The sequence below is a fragment of the Pyrenophora tritici-repentis genome, chromosome 6, assembly GCF_003171515.1.
Source record: "Pyrenophora tritici-repentis strain M4 chromosome 6, whole genome shotgun sequence".
In the NCBI taxonomy this organism is placed as follows: domain Eukaryota; kingdom Fungi; phylum Ascomycota; class Dothideomycetes; order Pleosporales; family Pleosporaceae; genus Pyrenophora; species Pyrenophora tritici-repentis.
This window is the reverse complement of record NC_089395.1, coordinates 1,855,147-1,878,918: the sequence shown is the minus strand read 5'-3', so window position 1 is coordinate 1,878,918 and position 23,772 is coordinate 1,855,147. Positions and strand designations below refer to the sequence as shown.

General features: G+C 49.9%; 10 protein-coding genes across 10 annotated transcripts; 5 read left to right on the top strand and 5 right to left on the bottom strand.

Moving 5' to 3' along the window:
* Positions 1 to 431: 431 nt before the first annotated feature.
* Positions 432 to 1,949, bottom strand: PtrM4_119380 (uncharacterized protein; the record flags this gene model as incomplete). Its single annotated transcript, XM_066108363.1, has 2 exons — positions 432 to 1,079; positions 1,128 to 1,949. 2 exons carry the CDS (start codon positions 1,947 to 1,949, stop codon positions 432 to 434), a joined length of 1,470 nt encoding a protein of 489 aa, XP_065961548.1.
* A 624-nt stretch (positions 1,950 to 2,573) lies between these two features.
* PtrM4_119370 (uncharacterized protein) lies at positions 2,574 to 3,211 on the top strand (the record flags this gene model as incomplete). Its single annotated transcript, XM_066108362.1, has 3 exons — positions 2,574 to 2,757; positions 2,815 to 3,159; positions 3,207 to 3,211. 3 exons carry the CDS (start codon positions 2,574 to 2,576, stop codon positions 3,209 to 3,211), a joined length of 534 nt encoding a protein of 177 aa, XP_065961547.1.
* Positions 3,212 to 4,318: 1,107 nt separating this feature from the next.
* On the bottom strand, positions 4,319 to 7,576 carry PtrM4_119360 (HET multi-domain protein; the record flags this gene model as incomplete). The annotated part of the gene is made up of 2 exons (XM_001935246.2): positions 4,319 to 6,732; positions 6,799 to 7,576. 2 exons carry the CDS (start codon positions 7,574 to 7,576, stop codon positions 4,319 to 4,321), a joined length of 3,192 nt encoding a protein of 1,063 aa, XP_001935281.2.
* Positions 7,577 to 9,331: 1,755 nt separating this feature from the next.
* On the top strand, positions 9,332 to 9,763 carry PtrM4_119350 (uncharacterized protein; the record flags this gene model as incomplete). Its single annotated transcript, XM_001935245.2, has 1 exon — positions 9,332 to 9,763. The coding sequence occupies one exon, from the start codon at positions 9,332 to 9,334 to the stop codon at positions 9,761 to 9,763; it is 432 nt and encodes a 143-aa protein (XP_001935280.2).
* A 552-nt stretch (positions 9,764 to 10,315) lies between these two features.
* On the top strand, positions 10,316 to 10,878 carry PtrM4_119340 (uncharacterized protein; the record flags this gene model as incomplete). Its single annotated transcript, XM_001935244.2, has 3 exons — positions 10,316 to 10,382; positions 10,442 to 10,556; positions 10,626 to 10,878. 3 exons carry the CDS (start codon positions 10,316 to 10,318, stop codon positions 10,876 to 10,878), a joined length of 435 nt encoding a protein of 144 aa, XP_001935279.1.
* Positions 10,879 to 11,004: 126 nt separating this feature from the next.
* PtrM4_119330 (uncharacterized protein) lies at positions 11,005 to 11,841 on the bottom strand (the record flags this gene model as incomplete). Its single annotated transcript, XM_001935243.1, has 1 exon — positions 11,005 to 11,841. One exon carries the CDS (start codon positions 11,839 to 11,841, stop codon positions 11,005 to 11,007), a length of 837 nt encoding a protein of 278 aa, XP_001935278.1.
* Positions 11,842 to 12,641: 800 nt separating this feature from the next.
* On the top strand, positions 12,642 to 13,152 carry PtrM4_119320 (uncharacterized protein; the record flags this gene model as incomplete). The annotated part of the gene is made up of 2 exons (XM_066108361.1): positions 12,642 to 12,829; positions 12,879 to 13,152. 2 exons carry the CDS (start codon positions 12,642 to 12,644, stop codon positions 13,150 to 13,152), a joined length of 462 nt encoding a protein of 153 aa, XP_065961546.1.
* A 236-nt stretch (positions 13,153 to 13,388) lies between these two features.
* Positions 13,389 to 16,567, bottom strand: PtrM4_119310 (uncharacterized protein; the record flags this gene model as incomplete). Its single annotated transcript, XM_066108360.1, has 2 exons — positions 13,389 to 14,137; positions 14,212 to 16,567. 2 exons carry the CDS (start codon positions 16,565 to 16,567, stop codon positions 13,389 to 13,391), a joined length of 3,105 nt encoding a protein of 1,034 aa, XP_065961545.1.
* A 2,118-nt stretch (positions 16,568 to 18,685) lies between these two features.
* On the bottom strand, positions 18,686 to 21,363 carry PtrM4_119300 (MCM2, ATPase involved in replication control, Cdc46-Mcm family; the record flags this gene model as incomplete). Its single annotated transcript, XM_001935241.2, has 3 exons — positions 18,686 to 21,176; positions 21,227 to 21,245; positions 21,294 to 21,363. The coding sequence occupies 3 exons, from the start codon at positions 21,361 to 21,363 to the stop codon at positions 18,686 to 18,688; spliced, it is 2,580 nt and encodes an 859-aa protein (XP_001935276.1).
* An 805-nt stretch (positions 21,364 to 22,168) lies between these two features.
* PtrM4_119290 (Short-chain alcohol dehydrogenase) lies at positions 22,169 to 23,117 on the top strand (the record flags this gene model as incomplete). The annotated part of the gene is made up of 3 exons (XM_001935240.1): positions 22,169 to 22,592; positions 22,640 to 22,861; positions 22,930 to 23,117. The coding sequence occupies 3 exons, from the start codon at positions 22,169 to 22,171 to the stop codon at positions 23,115 to 23,117; spliced, it is 834 nt and encodes a 277-aa protein (XP_001935275.1).
* Positions 23,118 to 23,772: the final 655 nt, after the last annotated feature.

Here is a 23,772-nt window from a genome sequence, read left to right as displayed (position 1 = left end):
ATATCATCGCTGTCAAGCCTCGGCGACCAACCCACCCAATGTGCGACGCTCCCGGGGCGGAGATGCACCGTCGCATGCAACGGTGCAGAGCCACACTCCTTCAGGAATTAGTCTGGCGGAGTTCCCGCAGTGCAACTGCACCTGTCGGTCTCCACATCAGCCGCAGAGAGGGCATTTGCCATTGGTGGAAGCAGAGTTTCATCTGAAAATTGTGCCGTAGGTCGCCGATCGAAAAGAATGTCTCGATGGAAGCCTCGCGCTGTATCACCACTAAAAGTGGCTGTGTGCGGGAGCGCCACAGTGGGTGTCGTGTGTTGAGGCTTGCGGGCGCGTGCACACAGAATCCCTTTGAGCGTTCTTTTCGTGTAGCACTGTAAGGAATGGGAAACGAGAGTGATGGTGATATTGCTTATTTCGCTTAAGTCATGCGCTCAGTATCTATTCGTCCTTTTGGCTAAGCGCGAGTCATCTGCAGACTCTTCAGCCCCCCTCTTTTTCCCTCGAAAGATCGTGCCCGTGGTAGCTCGAGTAGCTGCCCGCTCACGCATGAAGTCTTCCAAGTCTTCCAAAGTCTGTCCAGTCTCGGACGCGTCAAAATGAAAGGCTGAAACTGGGTCCCATAAGCAGACACACCGTAGTTCATCGACGAAGGCATTGAGATCCTTGATTGTCTGGATAGGCCTCCTTGGGTTCAATAGATCCCAGAATAGAGTGGCATCGCTAATCCAATATTCGAATGGCTCCCAGCTCCGCACTTTGAGTTGCGGACCGAAAGCATCCACTATCCGCTTGCACAGACGAGCATCCTGCATGTGTATGGCGCCTACTAAAAGAGCAGGGCAAAACCAGCTGGGTATACGGTCTCTGAGAGACATCTTTTTGTTATAGTCGATGATCTTCATACAGCTTGAGACGAAGCTAATGCGATATGTTGGATCGGGAGATTTTCGCATCTTGGTGATAAAATAGTGGATACTGGTGTAGAGGTTCGCCTGTTTTGAATCTGCTTCGATATCAGCCCAACCCGGGTCGACGTCCAGGAAATCCAGAAGATTGGCACGTGGTACTATGATCATGACCTTCATCGTCATTAGTGAAGGAATTACTAGTCTTGCCAGGTTGCTTACCGCAGCGTCATAGTAATGCGTCACCAGATCGCCATAATATTCATCGTACCCAGCTGGGTACACCAGTTTGTTGGGGTTGTAGAATCCTCCCCATGGTGTTTCTTCGACGATGTTGTCCTTGTTGATCTTGATCTGTCCAGTAACCACATGTCCGTCGGTATCATATACTCGGGTTAGCTGCCATGATTCTTCCAAGAGCTCCTCAATATAGTGTCGCGAACGCAGATCTTCTTCATTGTAATACCGGAGGCCGCTGGCTGTGGCCTTCGATCCAAGATCATCTATGTCGTAAACTGCGCCATGTCTTTTGAGTTCCAGGTGTCCTAATAACAGTACAAAGCCAGTCTTGCGACAAGCAGTCTGCACCGCTGTTGCGAGTGCGCGATCGTCTTCCTGGAGAATATCAATTGCGAGTGGCTCTTTCGCGTATTTCTCGTCCATAACGTGGATGAGAAACGGCTCCGCGTGTATGCTAGCTTTCTCCCAGAACGAAAGTGTAGCCTCAAGTTTTACAGGCCAAAAATCCTCTGATAGTTGTTTAATGTCTTCGCGGACCCGTGATCGGATGTCATAATCCATTGGGTAAGTCTCTGCCTCATTGAAATACCAGGCTTCCATTTGACGTTTTTGTTCTGCGATCCAGCCTTCCATTTCGCTGTCATCATCAGACTCTGAATCTTCTCGTGTCTCTTCCTCTTCATCTGTGGTAGTCTGACTCCGTGGTCTTTCAGCATCCAGGTTGTTGTTTGCGCCAACGCGTGCCCGGTCGCGCGTCGCCGGATATGTAAATTGTATGGGGGAAAGCAACACCGGTATGCTCATGATGATAGAAGCCGAGGATCAAATTTTGTAAGGATGAAAGAAAAAAATTTGTGGTCAACAAGAAGAAGCTGCCATTCGCGCTGGGAGGGTGCAATAGTGCGCCGTTCCGGCGTTGCTGAAGCAACCAGCTAGCCATTTCTCTATCGCAGTCCATCCCTACCTAAATGCATAACAGCGAGCTAAAACGTCGCAATTTATGGAATTTTCTCAAAGCCTTTGGAGATCCCAGGCTGGTACTTGATACGGACAGGAAAGCAGTCGTGGTTTCGCAGGGGCCCACTTCGCAACTGACGCTAACTAAGCCTGAATACCCCGCTGTCAGTCAGTATGAGGCAAAAGTTGCTATCGTCAAAATCATGTAATCCATGGTTCTTCAGTCAGTATGCTAAGTCCAGTACCGTGGTATTATGGAGGAGATGAAAACTTCGCGTGCACAAGAAAGAATTCGTTGTTCGTCTGTGGTCCCCGCGCCGTTCTCACACTCCCGCAAAGACAACATTTTCTCACTGTTCTGTGACGGCACTTATCCACACTCCGAAATCACCAGAGCTGAAACTAAAGGATTTGATCATCCTTCACGTAGGTGCGCACGCTAGCCGCGTGAAGATCCTATTGTCTTTCATCATGTCAGACACACCACAGATTATGCAGGAAGCCGTCAAATCGACCGTCTTTCAAGCTCTTGGCCTTTACATCTGGCAGGTGCCCATAAAACTTTACATCTACTTTGCTCCGAAAACACCAACGCTTGAAGACCTTCTAACGGACCCCCGAGTCCCATATTCTACACATAACTTGTTCTCCACCGGTAAGTATCATACTCTTTCTGCTGCTCTTTTTTCGCCTACCGATGAACTCATGTTAGAAATATCACGGGACGAGTTCTTTACACTACTCAAACACCATCCAGTTGCGAACGCCAAGGATTGTGCCTTTTACCTCAGCCGTAAGCTGAGTGATATTCTGTTGCCTTGGAATGAGTACCCAGATGAGCGGCAGTCCTTTCATCGCACAATGTTTTTCGCACGCATGATGGAAATCTTACAACATCTTGCTGCTGCTGAAAATGGAATGTTTCCTGCTATTGATCTTTGCATTGTTGTCAAGATTCCTTGGCTCCATGGCAGTGAATTCCTCCATGGTGAAGAACTTCAGAACGCCAATCAGCAGTTGGACTTCTTCTTGGAACAGAATTTGGAATCTTTCAGTCGTACCATGAGAAGCTATCAGTATAGTTTTGTATCCAGTGGCTGCCAGAATGAAGATCGTGTTCTATTCAATGACTGCTGGGTTGATGAATATTGGCGGGTTGATGTTCCAGTGTGGAGGCCTGTCACTTATCGCCTGTACAAATTTGTTCAGACATATGGAAATTGGCTCAACTATGATGGTTTGGGGAAATGGTGTAAGTGTCAGCATATTTCTGGATCACGTGCGCATTTAAGCCACGGATGTATACGCAAAAACACTGCTGTCGCCCTGGACCTTTTACAAAAGCACATATAACGTCTATCCCTGCGTAGCGGGACACCCCGTGTGCCGCGACGCTTTCTTATCCGGACCTTTGGTGTCGGGCCAGCGCCACTGTATTGAGTCAGGCTTAATGCGCATCCATCCTGCAGCTGCAGTTCTCCTAGCACGTCAGCCTCCGATAAAGGAGAGCGTAGTGTTAGACGCGCTGTAGGCCGATCTATTACTGCTATTAATTAACCTCCTCTAAATACCCCCCTGTCCACGCGTAACAACCTATCTCTACTAACTGCTTAGAAGCTTAGGAAGGAAGCTTAGATCTTTAAGATTAAGTTCCTAGGCTCTGAAGGTTAATTTAATATAGAAAATATATCTTCCGGCAGTTTCTCCGCGCGGACAGCAAGATCGCTAAAACTCATGTGCACAGGCACAGAGCTAGCGTCACTCTTGGCATGCAGTAGCTTGTAGTAGCGTGCTCATATATCTGTGTATGTTATTGTACTGAAAAGCATGCTTTGCCTATCTTAGACAGACGGCTAACGGATCCGTTGCAGGATCTCAGAACACGAGATACACGACATCATTATGAGGAAGGCTAGTGATTAGTAGCTCAAGTGCTTACTAGGTGTAGTAAGAATCAAAAAGCGATTAAGCTGCGCCGCTAAATTTATAGCAACGCTCAAGAACGACGAAGCAGACTGGATACCTAGTAGGGGTTATTTGGGTGTCCATATTGCTGGTAACTAGATATTAATGTTGTAAGAAAGCACATAGCCCCTACACACTCTTTATTGCTTTGTGCTCCTAATGCAAATCTTTGCTGGCCCGCGTGATAATTTTGATGCTTTCTTTGAAGATGTTGCTGCACCGCTATGTAGCGTGCTAGGAGAACAGGCAAGCTACTGCTGCTCTTGCGATGCGCATAGGTTAGCGTAATGTTGGTGACAGGCCAGGGTAATAGGATGGTCGTTTCCAAGGACGGTGTCGTATCCGGTGGATGCCCTCTGATACAGACGCAAAGACTCCTCTACACGATGCTGTTCGGCAAGAAGGTGTGCAAGGCAGTAGACACTAGTCAGCGTGTCTGGATGCTCACGCCCAAGCACCGTCTCTTTCAGCGCCAGCGTCTGCCTGTTCATCGCTTCCGCCTCCTTGTACTTGCCTTGGCGACCCAGCACGAGCGCTAAGTTACTCATGCTCGTCAGTGTCTCTGGATGCTCACGCCCAAGCACCGTCTCAGACAGCGCCAGCGTCTGCCTGTTCATCGCTTCCGCCTCCTCGTACTTGCCTTGGCGATCCAGCACTCCCGCCAAGTTACTCATGCTCGTCAGCGTGTCTGGATGCTCACGCCCAAGCACTGTCTCTTTTAGCGCCAGCATCTGCCTGTTCATTGCTTCTGCCTCCTCGTACTTGCCTTGGCGACCCAGCATTCCCGCTAAGTTACTCATTCTCGTCAGCGCGAAAGGATGCTCACGCCCAAGCACCGTCTCTTTCAGCGCTAGCGTCTGCCTGTTCATCGCTTCCGCCTCCTCGTACTTGCCTTGGCGATCCAGCACTCCCGCCAAGTTACTCATGCTCGTCAGCGTGGAAGGATGCTCACGCCCAAGCACTGTCTCTTTTAGCGCCAGCGTCTGCCTGTTCATCGCTTCCGCCTCCTCGTACTTGCCTTGGCGACCCAGCACGAGCGCTAAGTTACTCATGCTCGTCAGTGTCTCTGGATGCTCACGCCCAAGCACCGTCTCAGACAGCGCTAGCGTCTGCCTGTTCATCGCTTCCGCCTCCTCGTACTTGCCTTGGCGATCCAGCACTCCCGCCAAGTTACTCATGCTCGTCAGCGTGTCTGGATGCTCACGCCCAAGCACCGTCTCAGACAGCGCCAGCATCTGCCTGTTCATCACTTCCGCCTCCTTGTACTTGCCTTGGCGACCCAGCACTCCCGCCAAGTTACTCATGCTCGTCAGCGTGTCTGGATGCTCACGCCCAAGCACCTCCTTCCCCAAGGACGATGCTTTTCGGTGCGACGTCTCTGCTGATGGATATTGCCCTAGACTCTCCTGACACCGGCCCAGGCGTTCTAGGAGTGAAGCACTCACTGCGCCATCTACAACGTCAACGAGTCCAGCCACGTACGTTACATGTGGGAGGTACGCGCCCCATACTTCTTTTCCTTCATGCCCGCCGTACGGCACTAGTTCTTCGGCTCGGGCTGCTGCTGTGCCTGCCCAGTCCGCCCGCTCACCATGGCCCTCTAGCCACCAGATCAACGCCATGTGCACTAGTCGGTGCATATCAAAAAGCCTCTCTTTGCTGGATCCTGGCACAGTCTGCTGGCGCTCTGCGATAAATGCGTATCCTGTCAGCGTTCCAAGTGCTTTCGTCTGCTGCACAACAGATCCTCCCGGCAGCAACAGCGACTGAGGAATGTTAATACGATCAATGCATGCAATGAACGAGAGGTACTCTACTGCAAGAGGGTCTTGTCTCCGAATTTGCTCAAAAGAGATGTGCCATGTCTTTGCAATCGTGCTATCCATACTGTGGTATCTGCTAGGATCTTCAAAGTGCTCGCTAAAGAGCTCGGCTTTCGTGCCAGCATGCTGGAGTAGCGATACGTACTCGGAGACTGATGTATCGTTTTGGTTCATAAAAGCGGCTGCCTGCACGATAGCAAGCGGCAGGCCTGCAAATGTCTCCAGCAATACGTCAACCGCCGCCTCATCGTTCAGCAATGCTTGTCTCGTCGTTCGCCGCGCAAGCAGCTGCCTAGCCTCAGCGTTGCCTATGTCGTTTAGCTCGAGGATATCACTCTGGGTCAAGTCCGTAGCCGCCTTCCTACTGCGAGTGGTAAAAAGAATTGCGCCTTTGTTGCTGTGCGGAATATAGTCGATTAATCGAGCTGACTCATGGCTTTCATTGTCCACTCCTACCAAGACCTGAGAGTCATCGGCGTTGTCGACGATCATTAGCCAATCGCCTACGTTTGCTAAGCTTAATGTCTCCTTAACAAGTCGCTTAACGTCCGCGTTGTCATCGCTGATCCCTGGTATACGAAGACGGACTCCAATCTCGCGATAGGCAAGCTTGAAACTCTCTTGACTCATAGCTGGCACCCAGAAAACTAAGCGTTTAGCGTGTCCCGCAAGTGCGCGATACGCAAACTCAAGAGAAAGCGCTGATTTTCCACATCCTCCTAGTCCATATATAGTTATCCGTCGGTGGGTATTAGGTGAAAGGAGGGCTCGTTCGATCGACTGGAGTTCGCTGTCTCGTCCGACGAAGAGCTCGTTTCGTGGGAAAGGTAGAGACACCGAGACTACAGGTTATTAGCTAAGTGCGGTCCGTGCAGTGCGATGCTATTCGAGCCAAGCTCAATACACACCGGACAGGTCTTGCACATCTACATTCTCCCGTCCTTGCTGCCGCTTCTGAATCTCGTCCTTGAGACGCAGCGCCGCATACTCTTCTCCCTCACCATATATGAGCGGCAGGAAGACCCCAAAGATGCCGAGCAAACAGTACACTCTATCCTCTTTTACCGTCGTTGTGCGTTTCGCCGCCCAGCTCATCCGCTCCTCAATGCTGAACTCGGTAAGCCTTTGGCCTCTTAGCGCATCGATAGATATGCCAGTAATGCTGTGTATCTCCTGCTCCAGTGAGATCCTGTTGCCTAGCCGCTTGCGGTCCTGGGAGAAGAACTCGACGCTAGCTGGCGCGAGTAGCTCTTGCAGCGTCCAGCCTCTTGTAAACCACCGACTGCACTGAAAAGCTTGCTGCCACGATATGCGGAAGGCTTCGGCGTTAGTGACCTCATCTGGCACTAGGACGTCTGTCAGGTATACATAGCACTTAACTGCGCGCTGGTACCAGCGAAACATAGAGTTAATCGCTGTGCTCAGCTCGTCGCTCTTAGACTTGTCGATGCAGCAGGTGTCCACCCAGAAGTACTCGAGGCCGTCTGCTGCAGCTCGCTCGCCGCAGAAGCGGATCTTAGCATAGCCGCGCTTGTCTGCGCCTGTTCCCGCCAACAGCTCATTGTATGTAACTTCTTGGCCGTCCGTCCAGGTGTGCGAGAGGATGGCGTACGGAGGAGCGAGGTCGTCGCCGAAAGACGTCAGCTCGAAGCCGCCGCCTGCTGGGAGACTCTTAAGAAGGCGCATTGTGTTCCGGCATGTTCTGTCTGGAATGCTAGCAGACTCGGTCGCGGTGCGTGGCACAGACGGGCAGAGGTAAGCGTTGCAGGGCAGCAGGGAACATCTCTGTTGCGCACAAATATGAAGTAGGCTGCGAGCAGGCAGTTGACGAGCATGTAAGACGGCATCGCTGTGAGAGTTCAGCTGTGCTTAGCCGCAACCTTCATGCGCGCATAAGGCGCAGCGAATCTAGGCGCATGGCAGTGACTTGCTCCAAGGCGGTTTTGGGGGGGCTGAGCCTAAGTAAGCATGCATTTCAGTAACTACAGTAAGTTACGATACAGAGACATCTAAGCACGCTACTGCAGGCTACTACACGCCAAGTACAGCGATAGTGCTATGTCCGTGCAGACACGTTTTCGCCATCTTGCTGTCCGCGCGGAACACTGCTAGAAGGCATATTCTATAGCTTAAATTAATCTTTCGAGACAGCGATTCTAATCTTTAAGACCTAAGCTTCCTTTCTAAGCTTCTAAGAAGTTACTAAAGACGGGTCGTCGCGCGTTAACAGGGGGGTATTTGGAGGAGGTCGATTAATTGCAGCGATAGATCGGCCTACAGCGCGTCTAAAACTACGCTCTCCTTCGTCGGAGGCTGACGTGCCAGGAGGGCTGCAGCTGCAGAATGGATGAGCGTTGAGCTTGACTCAATACAGTGGCGCTGGCCCAACGCCGAAGGTCCGGATGAAAAAGCGTCCCGGTACACAGGGTGTCCCGCCACGCAGGGATAGACGTTACACCAAGTACAAGCTTATTGTGTATTGGGCTGTGGGTAGGAATCTTCCGAAAGAGCTTGCTGATTTGGTTTTAAGACATAGGCTCCTTGCTATGAATCTTCCAGAGAATCGTAGTGTTTTTAAATCTAGGAAGGTGGGTTTCGAGTGCGGGAATAGAACGACCGAGGCAATACGGGACGAGCTTCTATGACAAAGAAAGTCAATTTGCATATCAATGGACACGCAACTTTATTTGCTACAATGTGCGAGCGGGAGTGCTATGTGGCGTAGGTAATAGTGCGAAAGGGATTGCTCGACTTGGACGAAACACTATTAGAAGGGGTCCCAGCTCAAGCATGGCGCAACGAAACCAAACCAAAAACAGTATCAACTCGGCCAATTCTCTTTGTTAATTCACTGCCCGGTCTTGTTAGCGGTCTCTGATAACCGCCCGCTGTAGATCTCATCGACACTCTCGACTTGGACAGCGACGTCGTAGTGGAGGACAAGTCTACCGTTTACAGGTAATTCAACCCTAGACCTTTGGCAAGGCCTGGGGCTGAACGTAAAGCTTGATGGACATCCACAAATATATAAAGCCACTCACGCATGTAGCTAATGCGTGCTCTCGGCTCACCCTCTCCCGTCATATGCTGACCTCTCTAGTGCCAAGAAAGCTTCCTTCCGTCGCTACTACATTTCAATTTCAGTTGTATTTCCTTTGTCAAGAGCATAGCACACGGGCGTCTGTTTGACTTTTGGAAAAGTGCTAAGAAGCAAAGAATCCCGACGCCGACACCCCAGCAGTGGCCACGATCCTCTCCACAACCAGGGTTTCGGCATCCAAATTTCTACCTTCGGCTACTGGAACTGATTCATCAAAGGCCTCAGAGACAAGCTCCGCAGACCGTACGTCTACCATCTTCTCTACTACCTCTCACACACTTGAACTGCTTTCAAAAACCACGCCATACCGTTCAAATGCGATCAGAAGCACCACTACGATAATGATTACCCAAACGGATGCATCTACACCATCCATCCCCTCAACGTCACCATTGAGCACTGTCTTACAATCCTCAGCATCGCGGAATAAACCCGTGCTAGGCGACAAAACCGTCATCGGTTTCTCCGTCGGCATCGGCCTATCCGTGCTCATCCTCGTATCTGGAATTGCAGCTTTCATACGCAAGAAGCGTTCGCAAATACACGACACGCAACAACACCATCCAGAGGTTGTTAGTAGTCCGCTATCATCGCCAACAGGACTAGTGGAGAAGTACGGATGCGACAGAATGGATATATGGGCAGCACCAACAATATCAGAAATGGAAGGGAGAATGAAGAGTTATGAGTTGCAGAGCGATATACGGCATGAGATGCAGAGGGCAGATTACGACATGCTAGGGGGGCAGAGGGCATCAGTTGCAGGGGCCTGAAGCAGGGGGGACAAAAGTAGGATACGAGGGCGCATGGCGACATGAGATAAATGTACATGGTGGTTATTCCAAGCTGGTAGATACGCATTTGGTTGAGGCGGAGGAAGGCAGTTGGGAGTGCAGGAAGATGTATGATGTCATACCCCGTGGTAACGCGTTCAGCCAACGCGACAACACACAACCTAAACGATCGTAACACCAACGACCCGTGAAGTAAATGCTAAACTACTTCTCTGTGACTCTTTATCGTAAATCTAATGGAAGATCTGAGAAAAGAAAGAAAACTAAATCGCGACCCCACATCTGCAGACGTGGTTCATCATGACATCAAGAACAAATCCCAAGTGGGGGTGGGTACCTTGCACTTCTACTTACTGTACTATGATGGCATAGTTATAATTTCGAGCGCACTACCATAAACAAGACTACTTTACCCCGCGCAAACAAACTTCATAACAATCTTCAGCTTCATACCAACGAGTTTGCAAACCTCACTGTTCAACCACACATACCTCTCTACAACGCAAGTTACCAACTTCACGCAAACACAACATGCCTCGCGCCGTAGCACCCCCACCATCTGGCGAGTTCCAAATCCTCCTCAGCAAGCCCTTCTCTGGTATGTTGTATTCCGTAATGATGGGAAAAAGGACACCCGTGCTAAAAAAGCACGTTTAGGCGCACCAACACACATGATCGAAGTCATCGGCGAGCCCAACCGCTCAGCTAGCATCCGCATGTCCAACTACAACGGCAGCGCCAAGTCCTCAGAGAAGAAGGGCGATGTACCTCAGTAAGCTTTGCCCTTCCATCCTCTCCCACTGGTCCAGTACAGCCACTAACATATCTCCCCCTCTTACAGAGACGACGTCCGCGAACTCATGAGCCTAATCTCCGCCCTTCGTGGATTCCCATCACACCCCAGCAAGGATGTATATGGCCTGGACACAAAGGTCGACTTGAACACATTTGAGATTCAGTGGAGTAACCAGGATGATGATGCTGCGATGGAGGGAGGGGAGCTTGCAGGTGAACAGAAGGACGAGTTCAAGAGGATCGTGGATAGCATTGAGGCGCTTGCTAGGCAGTTCGCTAAGCAAGATTCGGCCGTGTAGATAAATAGTTCCGAGCGAGGAGGTGGTTAATGCGTTGATATCTTGCGATCACTCTAAACACTTCTTGGTTTTCTTTTAGACTCATCTCTCAATCTCCACCCCATACACTTCTCTTACACCTGAGTATCATGTCTGAGCTCTTCCCTCATGTCCCAACTCATACATTGGCCGTTCAGAAGACAGCTCATTTCTCCGATGATTCAGCCCATCCACTTCATAGCTCTGCACAGCTGGGAATTGTACACCAGGCTTAGCCTCGGTAGGCGTTCCGTACTGCAAAAGTCCTCCACCCACTGGACTTTGAGGTGGCACGACCAATCTCGCTTCCGCAATCCGCCTCTTCCTATTCTCCCAGAACAATAAGCCAAGCGCGATAAGCAGAGGTACACCAAGTCCAGCGGCGATGCCGATTTTCGACATATCTGTCTTATAGTTGATCTTCTTATTGTTGCTCTCAGGAACAGCAGGGCAAAGCGAGGAAGAAGGCGATGTATCAGCAGGCGTTGTCTGATTGAGCTCCCACGGCCTCTGAATGATATAATCGCTCGTCACATTCCCCGCAATCAGAAATCTAGTGTTTCTACAGCAATTCTCGGCGCCACCATCCAACACGCCGCAGCAAAATTCCCATCCGTCGTACAGTTTACACACTGCTATGTCGTAGCCCTCGCCATTGCAATATTTCGGACAGATACCCTTCCCATTGGCGCCGTACTTCCAGTCTTTGATGGTGCAGCTGCCAACGTAGAGGGTCGCGAATTGGCTGAGGCATAGCGTGTCGCCAATGCATGTATCGGTTGTGGAGCAGCAGTGCGAGATCTCTTGCGTGGTTGGGGAAATGCAGGGGCGGTGGCCTTTGGCGATGTTGTTGGATGTATCGTAGCAGACGCGGTTATCGATTTGACCAAGTACAAGCGAGGTTTTGTATATGAAGAGAAGGATGGACGATCTGGTGCGGCGCATGGTGGGTATGGTGGAGAGATGTGCTAGAACTGACGTCTAGCATGCGCTACCACGATATCGAATGGGGCGAAGTCAAAACTTGGGGTAATATGCAGACAAAAGTGGCTTCCATGGGGTATATATGAGAGATTCTCCGTAGGATTGCAATCTTTAAGCGCTGGCTGGTGCATTTACGCTCCAGGGCCCGCCCGCGCCTACCAAGCTTTTCTCCTTGACAATGGATTGTTCCACTTGGTGATCTACTATGAGAAAAGACAGCAATGAGAAGGTAGATGAAGAAATCATACCCTCGGAGAATATGTATTCGTTGTCGTCAAGATTTTGCTCCTGTCATTTGCCTGTGAGATGGAAGCAAATAGTACCTTGGTGAGGCACTCGGCCCCCACAATGCGAAGATCAGGCGCCCTCTCCGCCTCATGAAGAATAGCGGCTGTTTTTGAGGTCTATCTGGGCATAGATAAAAGTTTATCATTGACGGGGAAGACTTAAATAGATTGTTTTGCGTCTAGGCTTCAATGGCATACTTCCATAACGCTGCGATTCTCGGTTTCCATTTCTCGAGAAAGGGCTGTGATTGGAAAAGTGATCGGAAAGTCACAAGAACTGGAAGTATTCGTCACATATTAGTGCATGTTGATGCTGAACACTCCGCGGACGATATCGCGAGCCCTTGTAGCATCATGAGCAAGCGGGGTACAAACAAACCATGTCAACATCTTCCCACACCGTCGTCATACAACACATACTCTAATCTTACACTCAGACACCGTGGTCGAACGCATGCCTCACCTTAACTCACAATGAACCACGTGTCTTTACGGTTCCTCACTCCACGCCACGCCACCCTTGCCTCATGTAGCAACGGCGCGCGACTCGGCCCTTCACTATCGCCGCAGCACATTACTCAACCACGCGCCCGCACCCGGTATAGCGCGAGTCATGCACCATGGAGAACTGGCAGCGATTCAAATCAACGTACGAATTCAGGGTATGGTTCTAGCAAAGAAGCGCTGATGAGTTCTGAATAACGGCCTCAGTTACTACTACGACAAGGCTTTCACCCCGGAACTCTATTATCCGCTTGGTCCCATACCATCCAATGTTCATGACCTTGTGCCCCTCGTGAGACGCATAAAAAACTTCAAGAAAACGGAGCATCGTTATCCTCCTGTGTTTAACGAGGATCGCACGGTCGTTACAGGCTTAATGGACAGGATAGGCGAGGGTGGATGGACGATAGACAAGGCCATTGATTTCTACGCACTGAAGCAACATCCCTTCATAGGGGAAGAAAATATCTCAAATTGTTAGAACAAGGTCTCCTCTGGTGGTATGACTACCATAGGCGACCGAGTAGAGGTACGAAAGGTAACCCTGTATTGGATTGAACTTCACTAAGAGCTATTGTTCTATCTACTTGTTGTTATGATGATCTTAGGACGTACATGACAGATCATCATTCCGCGTCGGTCCTTCTGCTCGGGCTTACTCCACGAACCTCACCTCGCCGACCTGGACTGAACCTAACATATTCTTAACACTCCCCCTCAGGGCAGGTCCGGTCCAAGGACAACTCCTAATTGGTTCTTGAATCTCTCGAATGCGACTCGCTGCAATGGCTTTGTCATTCCATCAGCCACCATGTCTGCAGTTGGAACGTAGGCCACATCGAGTTTGCCTTGTTCTGCTAGGTCTCGGATAAAATGATAACAGACGTCGATGTGCTTTGATCTTTCGTGAAGGTGAGGGTTCTTTGTAAGTGCAATGGCACCCTGGTTGTCTCCTAGCATCTGGACCTTGTTGGTGTCTTTTCCAATGTACTTTGGGAACCCAAGATCTCTAAACATTTGAGCAATCCACTGGCCTTGCTTGCAGCATGTTGATAGTGCGATGTATTCAGATTCGCAGCTTGACGTTGCAACAGACCGTTGCTTCTTGCTAGACCATGATATTGGACCTCCGTAGAACATTGCAGTGCTCCCTGAAACGCTCTTTCGGTCTACCATGTCGCTTGCCCAGTCAGCATCAGAGTAGATGACAAATTGCGAGTGTACTCCCCCTGGTCCGTAGCGTAGCTTCAATGTCACTGTCGACCTTAGATATCGTAGCAGGTTCTTCAACGCATGGCCATGGTGTTCTGCTGGATCGCTCATGTATTGGCTTAGCTTTCCGAGGGTGAATGCAATGTCTGGACGTGTAAGAACCATAGCAAACATAAGGCTCCCTATCACTTGCTGGTATTCAGTGATGTCGATTCGGGTGTCGTTGTCAGTGGCTGGCCTAAATGAAGTGTAATCTGCAGATGGAATCTTCTTGTCTCTGTGTTGTTTGCTAGACATTCCAAACTTGTCAAGTACTGCGTGTAGGTACTGTTCTTGATCGAGGTAGATTGTGCGGCGCTTTCTGTCTCGCGTAACTCGTACTCCAAGGATCTTATGAATCTCCCCAGGTTCTTGGTGTTGAATCTTCCAGAAAGCTTCTCGTAGAACCAATCAATTTGAGCTCGATCTTTTGCAGCAGCAGCAATGTCATCAACGTAGACGAGGATACGGAGTTGTTTTTCTTTGTGGATAAACATGCACGGGTCTGCGAGGCTTTGTACGAATCCCCATGCCAGAAGTTCTTTCTTTATCAACAAGTTCCAGTCGCGAGCAGCCTGTTTGAGTCCGTATAAGCTGCGGAGAACTCTAAGGACGTATCCTTTTTTGACTTCTACTCCTTGGGGTTGCTTAAGAAAGATCTCTTCCTTCAAGTGCGACTCTGTGAATGCATTCTTAATGTCAAAGTGGAAACATTCCAGGTTTTCCGCTGCGACAGTGGCCATAAACAGACGTAAGGTGTCCATGCGGACTGTCGGGGCAAAAGTCTCGTTGTAGTCTGTTCCGTGTGCTTGCGTAAAACCTCTTGCCACAAGGCGTGCCTTAAACCTCTCAACAGTCCCGTCGAGATTCGTTTTGACTGTAAAAACCCACTTTGAATCAACCATGTTCGCGTCTTTTGGCTTTGGAACTTCCTCCCAGGTTCGATTCTCTATTAACGCGATTATCTCTTCAAGTATTGCTGCTTTCCATTGCTTTCCATACTTTGGGTCGTTGATAGCTTGCTCGTGTGTCTGGGGGATCTGGATTCCTGCGATCTCGGTTGCTGCGAAAGCCTTCTCAGATAGTCGTGTTTGCTCTTCTGTAAGGCCAACTTGGGCTAGCATAGCTTTAACGATCTTGCTAAATCTCTCGTCCTCAACAATCTCTTCGTTAGACCTCTTCCGTTTGGCTTGTCTAGTGAAGTATCGTGGAATCTCCTTTTCTCGTACAGACTGGGTACACGGTTCTTCGGGCCCCTCTTCGTTCACAAGATTAGGAACCCGCTCATCAGATGGTGCAGTAGGAGGAATAGTAGTTAGCCTCCTTGGTCTTCCTCTGTGACGCTTCACTGGTTCATGAGTTAGCTCTGCCGAAGATGGTTCCATTAGGTTCTCGGAAACTGGTTCTATTGGTTCTGCAGGAGATGGTTCCATTGGTTCGGTAGGAGATGGTTCCATTGGTTCTGCAGGAGATGGTTCCATTCGTTCGGTAGGAGTTGGTTCCATTCGTTCGGCAGGAGATAATTCTAGATCCTTCCTAGGTCTTCCTCTTGGTTTTCGGTCTGGCATCGTATTCTGCGTTCCTTGTGGTCCAGCTGGTATGTTTCGCAGTCGTAGTTCAACTTTCCCTCCAGGGGTGTATTCGTCCACTGACAATCGGCTTGTCCTTGAGGTGTATCCAAGCTCTGGCGAATAGAACTTGAACTGCTTATTTGTTGTCTCAGAATATCCCATAAATACTCCAATTCTGCCACGGTCCACGAGCTTGTCATGTCGTTGGTCTGCTGGAATCGTTTTAGGGTTGATGTACGAATAGCATTTGCTCCCCCATACACGGATGTGGTCAATGGATGGTTTCGTTCCTGTGAATGCCTCTTCAGGACTGACTTGCTTTCCATTGATCATAGGTCCTGTGTTTGTACGGTTGCGTAGGTATGCGTCTGCTTCGACAGCTTCATCCCAAAACTCAATTGGTAAACCAGCGTCTTTCAACATTGCTCTCATATCAGCTTCAGCAGTTTGGATGTTTCGCTCGGCTGGTCCATTCTGGTGTGAGGAAGCAATTGTTGTAGGCTGAATTTCCACGCCTTGTGTAACTCTCCATTCCTCAGCTTGCTGTAGAAGTTCTGGTGCATTGTCGGTTCCAGCAGCTTTGACTTTCTCGCCAGTTTGATGTTCTACAAAGGTCTTCCAGATTCGGAGTTCCCGTTGTGCGTCTCCCTTTTTCTTCAGCGGGATAACCCAGTTTTTCCGCGTGTAGCTATCAATAATTTGGAGGAACCACCTGTTTCCTCGTAGAGATGTTGGAAAGGGTCCAGCAATGTCAAACTGTACTAAGGCTAGCTTCGTGGCCTTGTGCTCTCTTAGCTGCTTAGGGATGCTGTTCTTCATCTTTGTCAGGGAACACACTTCGCAGATTTCAATCTTCTCTGGAACTTGAATCTTCTTCTGGAGAGTTGTAACTTCGTGGAGTTTGGCAATCTTTGTAGGTCCTAGGTGTGCGAAACGTCTGTGATACAGCAGGTATCTCTCCTTTTCATTAACCTTAAGCTCGCTCTTAACTGGTGTATGGGGTTCCGTGCCTAGGAATGCTGTCTCGTGGTATCCATCGGCAATGTGTGACACTACGTAGAGGCCGTCGTCCATAGTTGCTTTAATAATGATCTCCTTTCCTAGTTTGAAGCATAGTACGTGTGAATTGAAACGACCCTTTAGGCCTGCTGCGCAAATTCTTCTCCCTGATAACAAATTGACTCCAAGGTTAGGTACAAGCAGTACTTCTGACAACCATGTCGACGATCCGTCTTTACACACCACTTGAGCTTCTCCTTTCCAGTCTGCATATAATTCTCCCCCTCCAACCCGAACTAGTCTTCGCTTGATCTTGATCATTCGTCTAAACAATGAGGGTTGGTCAGACATGTGGGAGGAGGCGCCAGTGTCGGCAGCCCAAGTAGATGGAGAGGCCTTACCGACAATGTCTTTTGAGAGACGGCATGTCTCAATTTCCTCGGGTTCAGAGTCTGAGGTCTTTAAGTGTGATTGCGTGTTAACCGCGTTGTACACGACTTCTTTTCTTTTCTGATTCCTTCTTGAATCTAAGTCCTTCGTGACTTGGGTGGATGTTTTGATTCCTTCTTGAATCTGAGTCCTTCGTGACTCGGGTAGGTGTTTGAAAACAATAACGTTGGGTTAGGCAACCGGGCTCATAACCTGTTAGAACAAGGTCTCCTCTGGTGGTATGACTACCATAGGCGACCGAGTAGAGGTACGAAAGGTAACCCTGTATTGGATTGAACTTCACTAAGAGCTATTGTTCTATCTACTTGTTGTTATGATGATCTTAGGACGTACATGACAGATCATCATTCCGCGTCGGTCCTTCTGCTCGGGCTTACTCCACGAACCTCACCTCGCCGACCTGGACTGAACCTAACATATTCTTAACACAAATAAACAATATTTCTTCACAGACGAACAAATTTTCCACGCAAACGAACAACACGCACCAGCGTATGAGGTAGACCAGATCGATTCGACGATAGTTCGGCTACACAACGCACTAACCGCCAACAAGCTCCTTGCTACACTGCATCAAACATTATGCCTACATTATGCCTATTGTCCAAAGACTGTAGGATAGTCGTCGCCTTTACGCGTTATCTGATATATAGAAAGATGATACTGCAGAACCTCCAGGATTATCCCAACGACCAATTTACGAGTGAGGAGAAAGCAATCATGGAAGCTGCGATAGCAAAAGCGACTGAGACGACGAGATTGGCACGCGAAAAAGGTTCCGAACTCCTTGCACTCGTCCAATGGCTTCGTCGTCTCGATCATACCACTGGGCGCCTCATAGAGTGCAAGCGAGAGATCAGTAATCTTAAATGGAAGATAGCACATCCACAACGTGCTCTAGATGACGCAAAAAATCAGAATCCCATGGATGTCAGACCATACCACTCTTTTTTCGATAGGGATTTACCACCCACACCAGGAAGCTCCACAAGCTCCAGACCAAACTCTCCCTTTCTCAATGACGTTCCTCATACTCCGCGTCATCCTCCTCCCTGGAACCACCAAAAAAACCCTAAACCAACCAGCCAAAAAACCTCAACTGTCGGAGAAAACGAACAGCCAACCCCGCCAGACATCCACGAACCATGGACGACATATTCAACACATTTAACACTCGACCCCATCGATCTTCCGGGAAAAGAAGAAGCAGTGAAGAAGTAGATGCTCGAAGAAAGGAAGTTTATCTCAAGTGGTCTAAAGTGGTTGAACTGTTTGCACAGGATTTCAATGATAGGTTTAGACCTGACTGGGGTTTAAATCGCAGCAAAGGTAGTAGTTCAAGGGAACAACGGAGAGGAGAAGAGTGATCTGGTGAGGTGGTTGAGAAGGTGGGGTTAGATGTTGATGAGGGAGGGTTTTGCTTGGGAGGGTTGTATGGGTGGGTTGTAAGGTGCAGGTCAGGATGGGATAGGATGCGATGGAGTGGGATGTGAATACAAATACTTGCCCAAGAGGAGTTAAAAAAAACTTCCCGGGGTAGCAATTGCGAGCCGTCAAAAATAATACCTAGCACATAGCATTCAAAAGGCATGAAAACCTCAGAGGCCATATGTATAACTGGGCTCAAACAAAGACACCAGCATATCGCTGACTTAATTCATAATCACCACATCATCATTCATTCACCTCAACTCCCCTCTAAACCTAACCGTCCCTTTCACACTTGCACCAGCTACTTTGCGTCTAAATCTTGTACACAATACCCCCAGAAAACATTATCTTATTCCTCTCACTCAGCGCCTCAAGCGCCTTCTCCGCTTCCTCATTGTCAAACGCCTCTCTTCCAGTACCGCTTCCTAATCGCGCATTCACCGCAGCAACCAAGGGCTCCACGTCCGCAGCGTCGTTTGCAAAGAGCGGGCCATCGATGAGCTGGCCAAGCGCTGTTTGGAAAACTTGCAGACGCGCAGGTGTGATGCCTTGTGAGTCTTGCGATTCGGTTTGTGTGGCGGGGAGTTGGGATTCGGGTTGTGAAGAGGCGGCGCTGACTTGGGAGGATTGGGTGCGGGTGTTGGTGCGCTGGGTTGTGCGTTGTGTCTTTGGCGTGACGTTGTAGAGATCCTCGTTGTCTTCGTCCCCGCCATTTGTGGCCGCAGGAGTGCGTGTTGTTCGTTGGCTGCGAGTTGACCGTCCTCCATTACGCTGAGGCTGTGTGGTTTCTTGTTCGCCGCCATCTTCGTCATCACCTGAAGACTCTTCGTCCGTAGACATGGCATCCGGATCGCGGACTGTCCGTCTTCGCTTGCGGCGGTCATCCTCGACTACTTCCTTGAAGAGAGCGAATCGTAAGATCTGTTCCGCAATCTCCGCATCTTTCTGCTCCACCCGCTTGGAAAGACGGGCCTTTGCGTGTGCAGTCGAAAGACGGATGAGTGTTTCGAGAGTACGTGCCGTGATGGGAGAAGTGCGGCGCGTGCCTGCGTCCAGTTCGTCATTGCGCAGGGCAGAGTAGGCAGCCACGATGTTATCCGACGCGCCCTTAGTAAGAATCGGCTTTTCTCGTTTCGCGTACTGAATGTACTTCTTGATGAAGGGGATGCTGAGAACTTCAGTTCTCCGTGAAGCGCCTCGCCCAACTGTGATAGTAACTCCCGAGTGCAACATGGGGTTGAACTTCTCGTAAACTTCGGTTGGGCGATTCGCATCAGCATCAGTCTCAAGACCAACACCTAGAAGCTGGGCACCCTCCTCGCGAACCGGCGCGCCCTCCTCAGTGCCCGGTTGGCGATATCGGTGCATGCGTAGAACGTGCTCCGAAATCTGCCTGTCGCGCGCGTCCTCGATGTCATCTGTTACGACGAAGAGCAAATCGAAACGCGAAAGAAGAGAGTCTGGCAGGGCGATGTTGCGGTGTGGGTCTTTGTGGATATCATACTGGCCAAAGATGGGGTTGGCTGCAGCAATAACACTGCAGCGAGCGTTGAGCGATGTATGAATACCAGCCTTGGCGATGGTTACCGTCTGCTGCTCCATTACTTCGTGGATAGCAACCCGGTCGACGTCAGACATTTTGTCAAATTCATCAATACACACAACACCACGGTCGGCAAGAACCATGGCACCAGCTTCTAACCGTCGTTCACCCGTCTCTTTGTCCGAGGTGACAGCCGCCGTGAGACCGACACCGGACGACCCACGACCAGTTGTGGCAATGGCGAGTGGAGCAGTGTTCAAGACGAAGCGGAGCAACTGTGACTTGGCGGTTGAGGGGTCACCGACCATGAGTATGTTGATGTCTCCTCTCAGATGCGTGCCGTTGTCAAGATTCTTTTCTTGTCCTCCCAAGAGGAGCAACAATATCGCCTTCTTGATATAGTCGTGGCCGTATATAGACGGAGCCAGCGATTGAGACAGAAGCTCGAAGACACGCCTATTCTTTGCGATCTTGTTGATGTTGCGGATGTCGGTGTCTGTAATCGAAACCTGGGCAATCCCACCGCCCGACTTTGAGGATAATAGGATGACGTTGTTCGCGAGGATCAATGTGCGGAAGGTCGAGCTGCCAGCTCCGGCATTGCGGTTGCCGAGTGATCGATAGATACCGACAAGCTGGATACGGTCGCCGGGCTTGACACGGTCTACAAGGTCGTCATCTAGAATGACATCGACTGATCGCGGGAGTTGTCCGGCGGGAGCGCGTTCAGGCATCTCTTGGATGGAGATGGTCTGGTGATCGCGGTATGTGCAGTAGCCGTATTCAGTGATGAGGGCATTTCCGTCTTCGTCTTCTGTTGGGTATACGCTTGTACTCGCTGCGCCAGTAGTCATGGTCTGGTCTTCGTATGCTCTTGCGTGAAACTTTTGCTTGGCCTCGTTGTAGTGCACGCTCTTGGTGACCTTGGGCCGTACAAGAGATGTCTTTGTAACGATACCCTCCAGCGACACCATATGGTTCAGCTGGTTGGAGCTGAGTGTACGGGGATTGACCGAGTACTCGCCAAAGCTGCCAATGTATGCGCAATAGTATACAACATCTTCGCTTGTCTCGGACTTGGGTCGGTCGGTGAAGGTACCGACAACTTGCTTGAGGGCAATGTTGAAGGCTTCTGAAAAGTCAAAGGGTTGATTGAGAAGGCCGTCGGCAAGTTCGCGGTTGTGTGAGCGTATCTCGTCTATGCTGACTGTGAGTCTCCGTAGTCCTCTATTTAGCATCACCAGAATATCTGGTCGGTAGCTAGAGCGGTCAGTGTCTACCCTTTCTTCTAGCAAGTAATTCCGGCATACCTGCGACTGGATACATCGACTATATAGACTTAGTATTGATTTGACGCCCTGTTTCTGCTCAGCATACCTGGGTCGAGAAACTCAGCGGCCAGTCGCACGCGCTGCCGTTTCTCTTCGTCTCTAATCGGCTCGGCCATGTTGTGATGGAAAGATGCCCGGGATCAAGCGATTGAATGCTGCAAAAATGACGTGCGATACAAGCAAGCGAGAGGAATCGAACGGCGGGCTATCAATACGTGACTTGTTTTGCGCTGTTGCCCTGGTGAAGTTCCGAGGGGCAGATTCAGGGTGCCCAGGCGGGCAAGCGCGACTTCTTGATCGCGTCTGCACTAGTCCCGGTTCGGGACGCGTCTCGAAACCCATTAAACCTACCCTTCCAGCCTAGCAGCAACACGTAGTCATCCCATCACTCCCTGTCGTCTTCAGCTTACCCATCTGTTTGTGATTCGACGTTTCGAGCCGCTGCCCTGGTCTTTGCCCTCTCACTGCCTAAGTAGCGACTCCCATGTCCAAGTCCAATCACAAACCACACACGATGAGAATCTCAATCAACAGCTTCTTTCCCTCTGAACCCCCACACACAATCCATGACGTATGAAAACTCGTGTTCGAAGTTATCTTGAGAATTTACAAGGTCACTCCATGCCAGATACCTAGACATGAAAAGCTTCCCTAGCAAAACCACCCCGCACGTCGGATGCACTTCGGGCATGTGTCCCAGCTCAGTCGTTGCCCGTATCACGTCAACACTGCCCAGGGAGGACTGTGGATCGTAGCGACTAAGCACTACCGGATGGTCCGATGAACCCCGCTAACACCGCGAGTACCCGGCACGACCTCAAGACTACATGAGGGGAAATGGGGAAGCCCAGAATACATTAACAAGAGCTGTGCCTCATTCATCCTCAAACATCTTGAATACCTCATTCAATTAGCACTACCATGGCTCCCCGCGTTTTTCTCATCACTGGCTGTTCGACTGGCTTTGGAGAAGAACTCGTCAAGGTTGTACTCCAAAAGGGCGACTACGTCGTCGCCACTGCGCGCAACTCTTCCAAGCTCTCATTTGACGGAGCCAACGACACCAACAGTCTGCTTGTGGATCTCGATGTAACGAAAAAGGACTCCATCGACAAGGCTTTTGACGCAGCCGTGAAGAAATTCAAGCGCGTCGATGTTGTCGTTAATAACGCCGGATATGGTCTCAATGGTCCATTTGAGACTCTGTCAGACAAGCAGATCAGGAAGCAGATGGATATCAACTTCTTCGGTCTGGTTGATGTGACCAGAAAGGCCATAGAGACTATGCGTGAATTGAAGACTGGGGGTGTCATCCAGCAGATTACCTCCATTGGTGGCCAGATCGGTGAGTATCCAGGCTCTACGAAAAGATTTCTTGCTGATGAAAACCAGGGTTTCCCAACTTGGCTGTTTACTGTGCCAGCAAGTTCGCAGTCGAGGGTTTTACCGAAGGAATCTCGAAGGAAATGAAGCCTGAGTGGGGTATCAAGTTTACAATCATCGAGCCAGGCGGCTTCCGAACCGATTGGTCTGGTCGCAGCATGGAGTTTGGCGAGATCCCGAACTCAGCCTATGCCCATGTTGACCCCAAGAAGAGTGCTCAAGCACGCCACGGTAATCAGGCTGGAGGCACGTCACATATGCTAACTGAAGAGTGAAGCATCTGCTGACGAGACGAACAGATCCACAAAAGGCTGCCAAGGTCTTCTACGACCTAGCAGTTATGGAGAATCCACCGATTCGATGCGTGGTCGGAACCGACGCGTATAGTATGCTGACCAAGCACCTGGAAACACACATTGAAAGTGTTAAGACGTTTGAAAAGTTGAGCAACAGCACAGACGTCGATGGGTACCAGGCCCCCTCTTAGACCTTGAACAGGAAAGTGGGGAGAAACATGGGACTATCGAATAAGGCAGGGGGCACACAGGAAGCATCGGGTTCTCGCTACTATGTCGTCATATTCAAGCCCTTTTCGAAACATCTCACTCGCTTCTATTCGCAAATTCAGCTCCGTTTGTCCACTCACATCGTAGTAGCAGCCAAGTCATTTTGTTCCGCACGCTGTACGATACACTGGAGAACACTTACATCCAATTCGGCACCTTGCGCCAAAGGAGGATCTTGGCTGCAAGGTGGCGTGTCGTCACACACATGTGGTGTTGTGTTCTCTGCCACGTTGGCTCCTACCAGCAAGTCCGACTGTGCTTACTAGGTGTCAGCAACATATTACTGACAAATAGCATTTACACTTTTAGGTTTGGGAATTTCTACGTCGCGATACCAAGACAGTAGAGCACTAACACTATGCGCAATGCAATAACCACCATCCAAAATAGAGTTGTACAACGTCCCACAAAGTGCATTGGCACGATATAGACCAGCGAATACAACGCACGTGGCTATTATCAGCCATCTAAAAGAGATATACCAATTGGGAAAACATCGCTGACATCACTAGTGTTAATAGAGTGGTACATCAGCCAGCAATGGTGTAGAATCGTTAATGTCAGCACTTCACATAT